Genomic DNA, 17,267 nt, shown 5'->3' on the forward strand with positions numbered 1-17,267 from the left:
TTCTTGCGATGTCCCCACGTCATGCAGAGAGAGAGTGCTAGCTCTCTGGGCTCTTTTTCTAAGGGCACTAATCCTGTCGTGAGGACTCCACCCTTGTATCTTTATCTCAACCTTGTTACCTCCCAAGAACCCCACCTACAGATACCATTGATTTGGGGTTAGGTGTTCCACTTATGAATTTTGAAAGTGAAAGTCACTCAGTCATGTCTGACTCTTTGCTACCCCATGAAATAGTCATGGAATTCTCCAGGCCAGAATACTGGAGTGGGTAGCCATTGCCTTCTCCAGGGGATGTTCCCAACCCAGGGGTCAAACCCAGGTCTCCCACATTGCAGGCGGATTCTTTACCAGCTGAGCCACCAGGGAATTTTGGAGGGTTTAAATGTGCAGTCCACAACAATGGTTATGAGATTAATAAGTGGCAAAATCTAGAATAGAACCCAGTTTCCTGACCTTCTTTACCCTCATAATACCCTTCCTGTGAGCATAGCTGAGCGGATGTTACTTTAAGATGGTACTCCAACACTCCAAGTAATTAGAAGGAGTAAATAAAATATAAATATTTATATATAAATAAAAATTTATATGAATATATATACTGCTACTGCTAAGTCACTTCAGTCGTGTCCAACTCTGTGCGACCCCATAGACGGCAGCCCACCAGGCTCCCCCGTCCCTGGGACTCTCCAGGCAAGAACACTGGAGTGGGTTGCCATTTCCTTCTCCAATACATGAAAGTGAAAAGTTAAAGTGAAGTCACTCAGTCGTATCCGACTCTTAGGACCCCATGGACTGCAGCCTACCAGGCTCCTCTATCCATGGGATTTTCCAGGCAAGTAATTGCTTCATCTGTAAAATGAAATGCACACAATACCTGCTTGTAGTGGGTTGTGAGGATTAGCTGAATTAACACAAGTAGGCTCAGAATAGTGCCTGGCACATAGTTAGTGCTCCAGAAGTGTAAGTGGTGCTTTTTAACTGCCACCCCCACCCCAGACACCAGCATGGCTCATTCCCTTTACTCAGAAGCCCATCACTGACCATCTGATCTAAAGTTTCATCACTGCCCCGACATACACAGGCCACAGCCTCCTTCCCGGCTTTGTGTGTTCTCAGATTTATCACCATCTTGGTAAACTACATGTATATACATATATTTGCTGGGCTGTGCTTAGTCATTCAGTCATGTCTGACTTTGCAACCTCATGGACTGCAGCCCGCCAGGCTCCTCTGTCCATGGGGATTCTCCAGGCAAGAATACTAGAGTGGGTTGCTGTGCCCTCCTCCAGGGACTCTTCCCAACCCAGGGATGGAACCCAGGTCTCCCGCATTGCAGGCAAATTCTTTACCATCTGAGCCATCAGGGAAGCCCAAGAATACTGGAGTGGGAAGCCTATCCCTTCTCTAGGGGGCCTTTCCAACCCAAGAATTGAACCAGGGTCTCCTGCATTGCAGGAGGATTCTTTACCATCTGAGCTACCAGGGAAGCCCAAACTATACATGTGTGTGTGTGATATATATATATATATATATATATAATATAAATATAATTTACCGAGATGGTGACTATATATGTATATATGGGCTTCCTTGGTGGCTTAGACGGTAAAGAGTCTGCCTGCAATGCAGGAAACACAGGTTCGATCCCTGAGTCAGGAAGATCCCCTGGAGAAGGGAATGGCTACCCACTCCAGTATTCTTGCCTGGAGAATTCCATGGACAGAGGAGCCTGGTGGGCTACAGTCCATGGGGTCGCAAAGAGTTGGCCATGACTGAGCAACTGACACTTTCACTTTCATACATAGATAAGTATGTATATGATTTGTTTAACTCATTTGTTTCGTTTGCTGTTTAATCTTACATATAACTAGTGATATCCAAATCTTATCATGCCTCAGAGTCACCTGGAGGGTTTGTAAGGTCAGATTTCTTGGCCCCACTCAAAGGTTCATGATTCAGTAACTCTGGGTCAAGACATAAGAATTTTCATTTTTAGCAAATTCCCAGGTAATGTTGAAGCTATGGGTTCTGGCCGTAGCCTAAAAGTATCAAAGAAACAGTATGAAGTCAGTGACATGTGTTGTTGTTCAGTCTCTAAGTCATGTCTGACTCTTTGCGGCCCCATGGACTGCAGCACGCCAGGCATCCCTGTCCTTCAATGTCTCCCAGAATTTACTTAAATTCATGCCTATTTATCTGGTCTTTGTTTTCTTTTTTTAATCTTTTCTGTCTGTCTTTCTAACTCAGATGTAAGCTCAGTGAGGACAGGACTTTTGTCTGCTTTGCTCCCCAGCACCTAGAGTAGCAGATACTCAGTAAATGCCTGTCGAGCACTTGTTTATTGACTGCATGATCGTGCCCCGTTGGCCAGTTCCCACGGCTGGCATGGGGCTTCCTGGGTAGCTCAAACAGTAAAGAATCTGCCTACAACGTGGGAGACCTGGATTCTCTCCCTGGGTTGCGAAGATCCCCTGGAGAAAGGCATGGCAGCCCACCCCAGTATTCTTGCCGGGAGAGGAACCTGGGCAGAGGAACCTGGGGCAGAGGAACCTGGCGGGCTACAGCCCATGTGTCGCAGAGTCAGACACGTCTGAGTGACTTGCTCTTTTCACGGCTGGCCTGGCTGCTCCTGTGTGGCCCCCGTGTGGTCCCCATGGGGCCGTCCCCACCTCGCTGACCATGCGTGTTTGTACCCTAGATCACCCGGGCGGCCTGCAGAACCATTCTCGACTCCGGACACCGCCGCCTCCGCTCTCGCATGCCCACACCCCCAACCAGCACCATGCGGCCTCCATTAGCTCCCTGAACCGGGGCAACTTCACTCCAAGGAGCAACCCCAGCCCGGCGCCCACAGACCACTCGCTGTCTGGAGAGCCCCCCGCCGGCGGTGCGCAGGAGCAGACCCACGCCCAGGACAACTGGCTGCTCAACAGTAACATCCCACTGGAGACCAGGTGCGGGGTGTGGGGCGGGCTGGGGCCCTGAGGACAGGAGACGGCCGGGCTGAGATCCCCGGGGCTCTGAGGCCCTGGCGGGGCTGTGCTGCGTGCCCACCACCTGGCCCGTCCTGAGCAGCAGGGTCCCAGGGATCCGACTCTCTGGCTGCCAGAAAGAAGGGCCGTGGGATGGAGGGGAGAGAGTACTGTGGCTTGGGAATCAAGCAGCTCTTGAGGTTCAGGGCTACCCTGCTGCTCACTGAAGGTGTGAGCTTGGTCAAGCGGCCTCCCCCTCTGCGCCTCCCTTTACTACACCACAGGGCTGCTGCTGGATGGAAAGCGCTGTTGTAACAGTAGGTGAGAGCTGCTGTGTCTAAGCAGGCTGGCATGTGGCAGAGAGCAAGCTCCCAGGGTCTGATTTGGGCCCACACCTCCGCCATTCCCTTCCGTGATTCGGTCCCCCTCTCCCTGGCGTGGCACCTGCGTGGTGCCATGGGGACCACCTGGGGACCAGGCAGGAGCAGCCAGTGGGTAGGTGGCTGCTCAGTGACCATCTCCCTTGCCCACCTCTCCTCCTCCCCTGTTGGCCTAGCCGCTCTATCCCCAAAGCCCTAACAAGCCCTAACATGGATGTATACGGGTTTGTGTGATAAAATGGTAGTCCTCGCAACTTGAGGAAGTAGGTATTATTATTGTGATCCCAGCTGACAGATTTGGAAGCTAAAACTTGGGATAGGTGACTAGTTCAGGTCCCATCACAGTCCACGCACAGCTGAGATTTGAACCCAGGTGCCCCGGCTCCTGGGTATGGGGCCATCTCCCTGCACCCCCACCACCTGCTGCTGGGCTGGACTCTGCCTCTCCTTTCTCCCAGCTTCCTAGGATGTTCCTTTCAGCTCAAGGATCTCAGTCAGCCTCAGTTCCTAGCTGTCTTCCTTCCCTTGGCTACATCACTATTTTTCCCAAGTGGAGATGATTCTTTTAAGATTATGAAAACCATACAAGCCCACTGGGGAAAGCGCAGAAAGATGTAAAGATGAAAATTGGACGCACCCGCCAGCCTGCCACTCTGAGACACACGCTCTTGACTTTGGGGGACGTAGCCTTTCTCTACTTGCTCTGAACCGAGGACAAAGTGTCCCAGGCTGGATGTTTGGAACCTCTTACTCTTCTGCCCTATTTCTCAAAGTAGTGGGAAACAGAGATTTTAGCCTCTTAAATCCCTGTTCCTTATCTGGGAAGAGGACAAAAGTCATGTCACATTTAAGGAAGTGAAGTTAATCCACACATGGGAAGCGGACCCATCGGACTGTGCCTGGCACCTGGCTGTGATACTCCCACCTTGAACTTGTGGGTCCAGTGAGAGAAAACCAGCATCCTTTTGTGTCTTTTCATACAGTCATTTTTTCCTAAAGTACATTTCTCACAGGTATGGCCCAACCCCTTCCCCAGTCTCTTAATTAATATGTCTGTTGACAGCCTTTAAAATCATGTGTGACTTTTCCCTGCGTGCTTCATTTGCTCTCTTCATGGACAGAGTCAGATAATTGTGTGCCTTCCCGAGCAGAGTAGCTTAATTAGATCCCCAGTATTCCCAAAGTGCTTGCTGAATGACGGCACACGATCAAAGGAAGCCAGCAAGTAATCAATGGCTCTCATTCTCTGAAGGGAGTGTGGCAGCCACTCCCTCTGCTTAGAAGTTTGTGTTTCTCACATAGCATCAACGTAGGTGTTTCTCCAAGTTTCTCGAGGGATAGGAAGATAGAGGAGAGGACCAGCAGCAGGGTTGGTCTCCTGATGGCTCTTGGAGATATGAGGGTGGTCCCGGCTTAACTCTCCTGCCTGGTCAGCCAGTGCCCATCTGCCCTCTGTCCTCCCACTTCCACTGCTCAAACCACAGGAACTTTGTTTTCTCTCTTCTTAACACTTTATTGTTCAACTGATATTTTATAGAGCACTTAGGAAATAGAAATAAGCAAGAAAAGAAAGTTACCCATATCTACCACCAGACAGTAATCATTATTAACATGTTGGCATATGCTTGTGTTTATGTAACATTTTCTTGTTTATCTAAATCCATACACATATATAACATAATCTTGTAAATTTAATATTCAGTGTTTGTGTGTATAGATGAGTGTACACATATGTGTGTGTATCAGTATTTCAGCAAAACCTTGGGCCTCACATGCCCCTGTGCCTTTGCACAGATTCTTTGCACAAGTCTCTGCCAGAGTCACCCTCCTCCTTCCTTCTTGGTCTATCAAAGTCCTACTTGTCCTTGAAGACCCAGATGAGATGTTGGAGGAAGGCTTCGTCTGTGACCGCAGAGTTCTGTGCATCTAAAAATAGCCTGAAGCTGGGAGAGTTGCCTAGTACAGTGGATAAGACAATCAGAATTCTGGCTCTTAATACCAGCTGGTCAACAGCACAAAACCAACAAGGTAGAGTTTATGAGGGAGCCATGTCAAGTCTGGGAGATAGGGTCACAGGTAACTGAACAACTTGGTGGGGTGAGAAGGATGCAGGCTTTATAGATCAGATGGATGTAGACGCCTACCTTGGCTTCAGCGCTTCCTGGCAGGGAAAATTCCTTAACATCTTTGGACCTTGATGTCCCCACCTGTAAATTGGGATAAGACGTCATATCTCTTAGCTTGGGAGCTAATATATGAGCACACCGCACAGTGCCTGGCATTAAAAGACATGCCATAACAGTTGTTTCCCTTTTTCTCCCATGTGTATCTGCTGCCCATATCAACCCTGTGAAGAAAAAGCCATTCAAAAATATGTATTAAGGTGCTGCTCACCAGAGGAGTTGAGAGGAAATTGTGGGTTCTCTCTCTTCTTTACTTTGAAACAGTGAGTTTGACCCTGACATTTTGAGGGCACAAGTTGTTCAAAGCACAGGTTTAAAGGTCAGATGCATCCTATGATCAGACCCTCACCCCAGTGCTCACTAGCTGTGGACCTCAACCTTACAAGTCTTCGTCTCTGCAGGGGAGAAAGTGCTAGTGAATTCCTGTTCTGATGATCTACTGCTGCATAACCAACTACCCCAAGACTTAGTGGTTTAAAGACCATCAGTTGATTGTACTTCACAGCGTGAGTTGAGAGTTCAGGAAGAGCTCGGGTGGGCTGGCCCTCTGCTCCACAGGGGGTAGACGGGAGGCAGTTGTGTCTGGCTGTTGGCTGAGCTGGTCTGAAGGATCCAAGATGGCTTCACTCATGTGCCTGACACCCTGAGGGACACCGCTGGGAAGCTGGACTTAGGTTGGGGGCACCCTCTTCTTCTCGTATAGTCTCAGGGTGTCTCTCCACATGGCAGCTCAAGGCTCCACTGTGCTGAGACAAGAAGCCATTGATCCTCCTAATATTAGGCTTGGCCTGGAACTGGCATGGTATCACTTCTGTCATATTCTGTTGGTCAGAGCAGTCACGGGCCAGCCAGCTTCAAGGGAGAGACAATAGACCCCATTTCTCAAAGCAAGAAGAGCTGAGAATTTTCATCCTCCTTGAATCTACCATACTGCCTCATCAAGATGTTGGAGCAGTTACAAAAATAATGTCTGCGTAGGTCTTAGCACACATGCACGCTCAAGGGCTTATCATGTAGTTATTTGTTGTCCAGTAAATATTCAGCAGTGCCTACTGTGTGCCAGAGAACAGACTGTAGCAGTAGGCTAGAGATCAGCACTGGAAACGTGTTTTAACTGCCTTGCCTCAGGATCCCCCAGCACACAACATAGCCTTGCCGCCTGATGGGGGTTTGATAAATATTAACACGCAAGCGAAATGGTGTGAATGAATGATGGAGCAAATGAATGGATATGTATACTCACCTGAGGCCTGAGCAGGGCGCAGGGGAGACGTCCCAGGGGCCCTGGTGCCAGGGGACACCCTGGTGAAGAGCAGGAGTCCCCAGGGAGAGGCAGGGAGGAGAGGCGGGCCGGGGGAGACACAGGCTGAGCTCAGCCCAGGGAGCCCCAGAGAGCAGGGCCTGTTTGAGACGGCTGCCCTGAACAGCTTCGCCACTCCCCATGCCAGAGAAACAGCCATAGGCCCCTCCCTAATTGTCGCACTGAGTCTTGGTTGAGGGCGAAAATAAATAGCGGACCAAATACCCTAACAGCTAGTAGAGTGACCAGGAGGGGTTTCTCTTGGATGCCGGCAGGAGAAAAGAGGCTACCAGGACAAAGAAGAGGAAGGACTTGATTAACCTGTTCCTTTCCCTGCCCCGCCCTGCTATGCCACTGGCACCCCCCAGGGTGACCGAGGCCCCCAGGGAGGAAGGAGATGGTGTCTAGCTGTGCTCCCCAGAGCTGGGCTGTGATGTTGCTTTAAGCCCCGCAGGTGCGTCTGTGGTCCATTCTGGTGGGAACCACGTGTTGAGAGTCCCCTAAAACCCAATCCCCTTCTTTCACCATCTGAGGCATCAGATGTGTGATTGAGTTCACAGGGCCTGCCTGATGAATAACCCGACGGGCTCCTGTCGGATAAAGGGGAAGCCAGAGCAGAAGGCAGCCAGACCTCAGCTCTAGCTCATCTGATCGCAGGCCTGGTCTGGGAGCCTGGGGTCCACTCCGCGGCCACACTCCACTGGGGGAACAGCCATGCCCACCCCCAGGGATGGGAGGCCATCCCCTGGTCTCCAGCCCAGCCCTGACGCGCTTCCCAGAAGGGTGCACGGTGTCTCCTGGTGCTCCAGGCCAGCTTCTGAGCATTGCTGGGAGCTGTCGGAACCCCACGGATTCTGTCATTTGGTGATTCGATCACAGACATGACACAGCCACTCCCACGCGGGAAGCACAAGGTCTAGTGAGGGAGGCAGGGCTGTCTGCATAATGCTCTGACCAGGGAAGCCTCCCAGCAGAGAGGACTGTGGGACCGCCCCCTCCCCTGCTTAGAAGCACCAAATAATAACCATAACAAACACGCAGAGAGTCCATACTGAGTGTGCTAATGAGCTTCCAACCAGGGAAGCTCATTAGAGACTCAGTGCCCAGGGTTTTATTGAGGGCTGGTCACATGGACACCTCACCTCCTGCCTGGCAAGTATCCAAAATCCAGACTCCCAGAAGGAAGGCAGGTGTTCAGCATAAACCCTGGTGTTTATGCAAATAGTTGAGGCCCAGTGAGTCAGTCCCTCTTATCAGTTGATGGTGGGAACCCGCCTGAACCCTAAGTTCCCAGACACCAGACAAGCCGACACACCAACCTTATAAGCATGCCTTTAAAAGGATAGCTGTCAGTACTGCTGTCTCAGTTCTTCTGCACTCCTCTGCTATCTTAGCTCTTCTACACTTAGCTCTTATTACCCTCCTCACTGGAGAAGTGAAGAATCTAAAGAACAGAAAACTTAAGAAACTTATCTAAGGAGCCACAGCCAGTGAAGGGCAGGGCCACGATCCATACTCGGGCCAGCCTACTCGGAGTTTCTGCCCCAACCACTGTCCAGTGCTGCCTTTCTGATTATTACAGGTAGTGTCCTGGGGCGTGTACGAGTGGAATTTCAGGGGAGAAAGGAATTCCGAGACGAGAGTTGTGCAAAGGCCGGGAGAGAACTTGGATTTTGGGGGAGAGGGCTAAGAGTTGGCTGAAGTGGGAGCTGCAGGGCTTCCCTGTGGAGATGACAGTAAATAGGGATCAGTGACCCTTGAGTTCCATGAGCAGGAGGGCGCACTTTACCCTGTGGGTTGGGGCCTGGAGCGGTAGACGTGAGGGTGAGTAGCTGTCAACATCTTTCAAATCGAGAGGGACATCATGGGAATGGCATGAAGACCTGGTTCACTTTTCTATGTTCATCCTTCCGCTCAAATGCCAGCTCTGTAACTAAATTTAAGTGGTTGTGGCTGAGTCTCTTACACCCAAGCACCCTGTGGGAGGGTCTCAGCTGCAGGGTGTGGGGTGTGAGCCCTGCCTGTCCTGCTTTGTCCCAGGGCCCTGTGGGTGGAAACCTGGTCCAGGACAGTGGCTTGTGGTGAGAAGATGGGCTGTGGAACGGGGCGGTCCCAGAAGAACCACTGGCCTCTGCAGCTCCCCAGCCACTTCCTCTCGCAAAGCCCTGTCTTCTGCATTTGGGAGGCAAGCTCATCCGGCCCTGGGTCAAAGAAATGGAACCCTGCTTCAGGCAGCCCAGGAACTGATCCAGGGCCTCCCCTCAGGCTTTGAAAGGAGCCAGTCTCCTCTCTATGAGGAGCTCTCAGTACCGTCTAGCATTACTCTGCAGTGCCCTCTCCAAGCCCTTGGCTGCTCTTTCCTGATAGGCAGCTTGATGAGTTCGGAGAGATCTGGGTTTGAGTCCCGTCTCTAGCTTTTCATTGCTGTGTGATCTCAGGCAGTGTCTTAACATCTCTGGGTCTCAGCTTGCATATCTGTAAAATGAGTTAACAACAGCCAGCAATGAGAGGGTCAGATGAATCTGGCGGCCATACCTGAGCTCCCAGCAGCAGTGAGCTGGAGACCCTGCAGGACTGTAACCCAGGGAGGGCTCAGCAGCTCAGGGTCCCCATCAGGAAACTCTCATCACATTTATGTTTCAAAAGAACCAGAAACCCAGATGTTGGGGGCAGAGGTAGACACAAAATGTACTGGGGACTCTTGAACTGGGCGTTGAGTCACCGGAGCTCTCATTCCAGTTCTGCCACTGACTTGCTATGTGGGTGGGAGTAGGACATGTGTCTCTCTGGGCCTTGGTTTTCTCAGAGTCAGATGAGACCTAATAAATTGACCCAGACTCAGTTTTGAAAGTACGAAATAAGGCTTGTTATTTTAAGGCAAAGGCTTCCCAGGTGAAACAGTGGTAAAGAAACTGCCTACCAATACAGATGATGCAAGAGATGTTGGTTCGATCCATGAGTCAGGAAGATCCCCTGGAGGAGGGCATGGCAACCCACTCCAGTATTCTTGCCCAGAGAATCCCCATGGGTAGAGGAACCTGGCAGGCTATGGTCCACGGGGTCACAAAGAGTCAGACATGACTGAGCACACACACAGCACAGTTCAAGGCAAAGTAGCCTCTGAATGGGCAGCATTTCAGCAAGTGCGCATGTACCCCCAAGTTCCTGAGCGATCTAGACGATTGACCTCGGAGTTAGTGCGGATCTGGACGCTCTCTCAGGGGATGACACGCACTCTGTCACTCTAGAGACCCTTTTCTGTCGTGTTGCCTTTTCCCCTGTTTGAATGGATCTGTACTTTCAGGAGGTAGTTGCCCATTCTCTCTCTCTCTTTAAAAGTTTCCTTTAAAATTACAAAATTAAAATGGCTCTTATTCCAGACACTGGAAAATCCCCACTGTTAACGTTTTGATCTTTATCCTTTGTCCCTTTTCCCTGAATATATTTACTTGCTACTGATGCATCCCCTGGAGAAGGAAACGGCAACCCACTCCAGTATTCATGCCTGGAAAATCCCACGGACCAAGGAGCCTGGTGGGCTACAATCCATGGGGTCACAAAGAGTCGGACACAACTGAGTGACTTCTGTGTTGTGTGTGTGTGTGTGATGCATCTTAAAGATTAGATTTGACGGTCTAAGAGCACGGTCCTCAGCTAGTGATATAGGCCAGACCCCGTGTGTCCTGGTGAGCGTGCCACGTGGCCACTCTCAGGCCCCAGGAAGGCAGCAAGAGCTCAGCTCTGGGGTCCCTGGACAGGGGAGTGAGGGCCTGCCCAGGCTGGGCGGTATAGACTATGAAGAGACTGCAGATGTCCTCCTGAAATGCAGGGAATAGAGGGAATAATAATAGAACACCCCCTGTGCTACCCTCAATTAAACACCAACTACATGCTCACGATATGCCAGGCACACTCCCCTTGGTATACCCCATCACCCGCAGTAGTCAGCAAGTATTTGAGTTCTTTCTACCATCTGTCAGGCACTTGCAGGCCAGGGGCTGAGAGAAGCAGACCTTCCTGACCCCAGGGCCTGTGTGCTTCCCACTGGGTCACACGACCTCCCATCAGAAGGCCTCCCTGCCTGGGGGCAGAAATGGGGCGACTCCAAGGGACTTCCGCTCCCCTGTGGGAACTCTGGGCTCTGTGGGATGCCCCAGGGGTGTCTTCCAGAACCGGCTGCCACCCAGATTGCTAGGTATCCCCCACCACGGTGGTACTCAGAGGCTCGGCTGCAAAACAGTGCTGTCTGAGCCCCTACAGTCCCTGGGAAGGCCAGTGGAATGGCGCTCTGAGACAGTACTTACAGCCCCTCCTTTGCGAGTCTGTGGGGCTGGGCAGGAGCAAAGCCACAGGCTGGGCAGGTTATGGGCAGAGAGGGCCTGAACGGGCCTGAGCTCCGATGGCAGACAAACTCAGTCTTCAGTCTGGCTCTGCCACTTGCTTACTCTATGATAGAACCCTGGGACTTCTCCAGGCCGTGCCATGCATGCCAGCCTACAAAACAAGGATGCAGTGGAGACTTTGCAGGGTTGTTGGGGAAGAAAGATTTACACTGGATAATAGTTGCACAGCTCTAGACAGTGGGAAGTATACAGTGGATCTAGGGTGTGTGCATACTAAGTTCCTCGGTCGTGTCTGACTCTTTGCAACCCTGTGGACTGTAGTCCGCCAGGCTCCTCTGTCCATGGGGTTCTCCAGGCAAGAATACTGGAGTGGGTTGCCGTGCCCTCCTCCAGGGGATCTTGCCAACCAAGGATCGAACCCACATCTCTTACGTCTCCTGCATTGGCAGGCGGGTTCTTTACCACTAGCACCGCCTGAGAAGCCGAGATGTAGGTTAGGTAGCCACTGTTATGACTAGCCTTGGTATTTATTTCTGTAACCTTTGCCTAAACTCTGAAAACACTTCCAACATTCCTCAGTTGTTCCTATAGCAACCTGTGAGTTTAGCATTATTAGCCCCATTTTACAGATACAGTAGGTTAAGATTAGAAAAGGTTAAAGTGTCTACACAAAGTCACACAGCAAGAATGCGGCAGAAAGGGGGCTTGAATTTAGTTTTCCAGTTCTCAAGATCTGGTCAAAGTCAGAAGGATAGTCTCTGGCAGGGCTGGCCCCAAAAGGTGACTTTCTGCAGTCAGTCCTTCCCTGAGGCACAGACAGCAGAGGGTATCTACCACGGGCATGCTCAAAACAATTCAAATGAGGTGGCAGCAACCCTGAAACATCGGGAAACAAGACCCCACGCACTTGTGTGTGAGTGGCGTCACTTAGCAGGCACAGTTGAGACCAAAGTGGCGAGTGTGTTGACCTTCATTCTGGGTCCCAGAAGGCCGCAGTGCATGTGGGGGACGAAAGAGCCCCCCATCTCTGTGGAGCTCTGTCCCTGCCAATTAGTCATCACCCAGGTCCCCGCACTGCCAAAGGACCCATTCCCTGCTCTGTACAATGGTGATGACACTGCCTTCCTTGTACCGTGCCTCTCTTAAAGACCTGAGATAAATGGATATCACGCGCCTAGCTCAGCACATAAGCCATAATCAGTCTTCACCAGTCAGAGATGCTGATGCACACAGCTGGCAGACCTACAGGTTTGTATGGAGGGTGCTCCCTCCAGATGCTCTGGGCCAGGCAGACCCTGGGCACCGGGTGTTTGCCCACAGCCCCATCGCCTGGAAACCACGCCCCGCTGGTCTTACGCACAGCTGCACCAGTCAGCCACTCTCTGTGTTTCTCTACTCTCCCCTTCATCGATGCATGACTCATGGCTTCATTCATGTCTCCATGTGTGTGTAGAAACCTAGGCAAGCAGCCATTCCTAGGGACATTGCAGGACAACCTCATTGAGATGGACATTCTCAGCGCCTCCCGCCATGATGGGGCTTACAATGACGGGTACGTGACGTTCCCATGCTCCTCCCCTCTGTGTGTGCTCTCCCTGTGGCTCCTGCTCTTGCATGCTGACCCTGAGACCTTTCCCTGGGACCTCCTGGGGGAAGTGATGAGGCCATGTTGCATGCCCATCCCCAAGCCTGTGTTCAACTTGCAAGAGTTTATTCTTGGAGTACGCTATCCCCCAGCATATTAACAGCAGTCTTGTTAATATGGTGCTCCCAGCATCTCATTGGCTGCCTTTGACATCCGGAAGCCATCTCGTGTAGCTGCCTCTATGCAGCACAAGCCCTGTGTTGTATGTATGCTGGCCCTGGTGTTGTATTCTGTGGCCCGAGGCCTCTTGCACCCCAGCAGGGTACAAGATCCCTCTCAGTCTTACCTTCTTCCCTAAGACTTCGGGGGCATTCAGTATAACCAGTGCACCCCGTTTCCCAGGCCGTGTCCCAGTCTTCCCATGGCCGTGGTTAAAGGCAGGCTGTGGAGGATTTCCCGGCACCTAGTTTGGCCACAGCCATGTGCTTTGACCTTGCCATGCTGCCCTCAATGCTATGGCCAGGCTGCAGGACACAGTTGCCTGTCTGTCCGCTGCTGCAGCTGTTACCAGGGGCCTGGAAGGCAGCAGACTGGCTTCTGAGCAGAGTTCTTTGAAGGCATTTGCTGCCATTCACTGTGTAACAGCCACTACGGGACTCTTGACCTTGGCAGAGTTTAGTAGTGGTTTCTTGGTTCCCACCCCTACCAAAGTGAAAGTGAAACTGAAAGTCACTCAGTCCTGTCCGACTCTTTGCAACCCCGTGGAATATACAGTCCATGGAATTCTCCAGGCCAGAATACTGGAGTGCATAGTGTTTCCCTTCTGCAAAGGATCTTCCCAAACCGAGGATCGAAGACCCAAGTCTCCCGCATTGCAAGCGGATTCTTTACCAGCTGAGCCACAAGGGAAGCCCAAGAATACTGGAGTGGGTAGCCTATCCCTTCTCCAGAGGCTCTTCCCGACCCAGGAATCCAACGGGGGTCTCCTGCAGTGCAGGCAGATTCTTTACCAACTGAGCTATCAGGGAAGCCCAACTCCCTCTAAAAAAAAAAAAAAAAAAAAGTTGGTATTCCATTCCTCCACCATGGTATAAAAGCAAAGGATGTATTGGAGGAGAGGAAAAACTGGCGGTTTCATAATCTCCGGGGGAGGGGCGGGGGGTGAGGGCAGAATAGGATTTTAGGCGTTTTCCAAGTTACTGCAATAATTTTAGAAGACATCTAGTTCCTTCTCCAAGAAAACAGCATCCCAGCCCCCCGTGGCTTCCCAGGAAAAGGATCTCAGCACCCAGCCTTCTGTCCAGCTGGGGTGGGTTCCCCATGGGCAGGGCTGTCCCACTCGTGTTTTTGTGGAAACGTGTCTCCGTGTGCCCTGTTCTGTGGTCCGGCACATGATTTTCCTTATTCTCTGTCCCTCCGTCTCCTCCTTGGTGGCTCTCTCTCTCTCTCCGTCTCTCTAGGCTCTTCTGCATGCTTCTTCCACCGCTGCCTCCACCCTCAGGTCAGTGTGGGCTCCCGGGGCGCCGGCTAACCCTGCCGCCCCCGGCTTCTCTCCGTCCACAGGCACTTCCTCTTCAAGCCGGGAGGCACCTCCCCGCTCTTCTGCAGCACGGCGCCGGGCTATCCTCTGACGTCCAGCACGGTGTACTCGCCGCCGCCCCGGCCCCTGCCCCGCACCACCTTCTCCCGCCCGGCCTTCAACCTCAAGAAGCCCTCCAAGTACTGTAACTGGAAGTGTGCGGCCCTGAGTGCCATTGCTATCTCGGCCACGCTGGTCATCCTGCTGGCGTACTTTGTGGGTAAGTACCCCCCCACCCTGGGGTCCCTGGGGGCCCCTTTGGCCCAGAGGGCAGTGACCAAGACACCTGTAGGCAGTCAGAGCTTGCGGGGTGATCCGTGTGGGCCAGGCACCCTGGGCTGGCCGGTAACGACACCCCCTGCACCCCGAGACTGTTAAGGGGGGCTCTGGGACCGTCCCCTCCTCCTGCATGTACACCAGGAAGGTGGTGTGCGTGCACATCCTGGATGTGCATCCTGTCGGCCCCCTCGTGTGATGGAAGCCTGGCATCGGGCACCAGCACTCAGGACTGGCTTTTGAGGTGGTCGTCTATGACATGACTGTCACGGGTGATAGTCACTAGAAATGAAGTGGCAAGCTGGGAGGCTCGACAGCAGGCTGGCCTCTCCTGTGGGTGCCACACAGCTGCAGCGAGGAGCAGGGAGGAGGCCGCGGGCCCTGGGGCTGGAAGGAAGCTGCCACAGAGTGGGCTGTGGTGACCTCAAGCCAGGAAAGCGGGTCTGAAGGTGAGGGTCTGGCCGGGCCTTCCGGGGGAGCCGAGGTCCAGGGGGAGACCGTGGTTGGGAAGAGCCCCCGTGAGCGGTTGGCACTGGCTGAGGGGGCACACAGGCCGGGGGGCGGCACAGACCAGCCTGCCTAGCTGACCCCAGGGCTCCTCCCGTGTAACACACTCCTCTAGGCCCACCGCCGTGCCTGAAACACCCCCACTGCGCACTCTTCTGATATGTTTGCAGCACAGTCGGGTGTCCTGCTTCCGACCCCTGCCTTTGGTCTCTGGTCTGCTCCCAGGAAGGATGTTACTCTGGAGAGAGGCGTAGAGTCCGCTGCCTCTCTGTAAATCAGCCTGTTAGTAACGGCATCCACCAGGGTTGGCTTAACCCTCTGTCCTTCCCAACCTTCAGATTCTATCATTCTAAGATGTACGGTAGGTGAGGCCAGCTTGAGAAGGCCTGGAATCCACGCTCAGGCAGTCTGAGATCCTTCTGTTAGCAAAGGAAACCTGGCTGTGTAAACCCAGTAAATAGAAATGAAACTCACTGGCAGAAGCCAGAGGAAGGCAGAGCGCTGCCCACTGTGGAAAAGGACTCTGACAAGCAAAGTCACCATGGACGGGAGAGGACTGTCCGGAGAGGTAGTAAGCACTGTCTCAAGGAGTGATGAATAGTGCGCGGCTCCCGCTGGTTTGGGAGGAAGAGACTCAAGCCTGAATGGGGGTCTGGGTGATGTAAGCTGTAAAGTCACTTTGCTCTCAAGATCTTTAAGTAAAAACAAGTAATCAGGAAGATGATAACCCTCCGAACAAAGACTCCTTAAGCATCTGGAGCTGCAGTAAGCCTTTTCTGGCATGTCAGGTCTCTTCTCCGCTTGTGAAGATTGGGTTGGAGAATCTCGTGGCATCGAGATCAGGTTGGCATATGTGTTTATCTGCTCTTCTGTCTGATTGATTAGCTGTGGCCGCCTTGAAAAGCGGTGCTGAGAAGCCTCCCCAGGCTTCCTTCAGACTCCGTGGAAGAGTCTGTGACTGATGGCTGATGTCTGCTGTGATCACAGGAGTGGAGAATATTGATGACAAACCAAGTATTTGCCACCCCTGCTCTGGGTCTTTGGGTAAAAAGAAACAGCCAGACTGGGAGCAGTCAGCTCCCAGCCAGGTTCTGCAAGAGCGTCAGGATTGATATAGTCTGGGTTACCGGGGAGGCTTGTGGGGTTCCAAGCACGGCCATCTGGCACAGCAGTTTGTCCGTGGCGTCACCAGTACTGTAACCCCACCGACCACCAGCACAGCCCTTGCTTTTTACTGACATTATTATATTTCATAGATGAGTTGACTTTTTTTTTTTTTGGCTAATCCCAAACTCCTAATTTACCCGCCTCCCCACCTTTCTCCTTTGAGAACCATAAATTTGTTTTTTTTTTAATTAGTTTATTTTTATTTGAAGGATAATTGCTTTACAATATTGTGTCGGTTTCCATCGTACATCAACATGCATCCGCCATAAGTATATACATGTCCCCTCCATCTTGAACATCCCTCCCACCCCATCCCACCCCTGTAGGTTGTCACGGAGCCTCAGTTTGAGTTCCTTGAGTCATACAGCAAGTCCCCACTGGTTGTCTGTTTTACATATGGCAGCGTACACGTTTCCATGCTACTCTTTCCATCCATCCCACCCTCTTGTCCCCGCCGTGCCCACACATCTGTTCTCTATATCCACATCTCCAGTACCGCCCTGCAAACAGGTTATAGATGAGAAGGCTTTTGAACAAGCAGTGCAACTGTTCATCGAGAGACAGTAACTTGTTTTGTGTTAAAGTCGAAAGGTTTATACTATACACAGTGTAACTTAGTTCAGAAAGAAAGTCTAAGTCTCTATATATTAAATAACCTTTCTTTCTGCCGTCCATCCCGTGGGCTTCTTCCTCTCCCATTCAGTAAGACTATATCATCAATTGTCTAAAAGTAGGGGCTACTGTGGGAGCTCGTGGGTTTCCTGTCTAGGAAGGGTGCAAATAGTGCTTAATGACGACTAAGCAAGACAGAGGTTTATTCACTGAATAGGGCTCATCACTGGAGGACCTTTCATTTCCCTTCCCGCACTGATAATGTCAAACTCCAAAAATAGTCACAACCTAGAACCTGAGAGTTACGTTCTATTTGGTGGGAATTTTTAGGACGTCACGCCTGGGAGACAGACTCTGAATGAC

General features: G+C 51.9%; 1 protein-coding gene across 8 annotated transcripts in view; it reads left to right on the forward strand.

The window, feature by feature from the left end:
- The window catches only part of TENM4 (teneurin transmembrane protein 4), an 851,321-nt gene that overhangs the window by 586,775 nt on the left and 247,279 nt on the right, over nt 1-17,267 (forward strand). For 6 of the 8 annotated variants that reach the window (XM_024987529.2, XM_015461143.3, XM_024987528.2 and 3 more), the window contains 3 exons: nt 2,699-2,954; nt 12,632-12,730; nt 14,327-14,562. In XM_024987529.2, the coding sequence (XP_024843297.1) occupies nt 2,699-2,954; nt 12,632-12,730; nt 14,327-14,562 (591 nt within the window). The remainder of the gene's footprint in view (nt 1-2,698; nt 2,955-12,631; nt 12,731-14,326; nt 14,563-17,267) is intronic. The other 2 variants (XM_015461146.3, XM_024987532.2) reach the window with 1 other exon arrangement.

Source organism: Bos taurus, chromosome 29, assembly GCF_002263795.3.
Source record: "Bos taurus isolate L1 Dominette 01449 registration number 42190680 breed Hereford chromosome 29, ARS-UCD2.0, whole genome shotgun sequence".
Lineage (NCBI taxonomy): Eukaryota > Metazoa > Chordata > Mammalia > Artiodactyla > Bovidae > Bos > Bos taurus.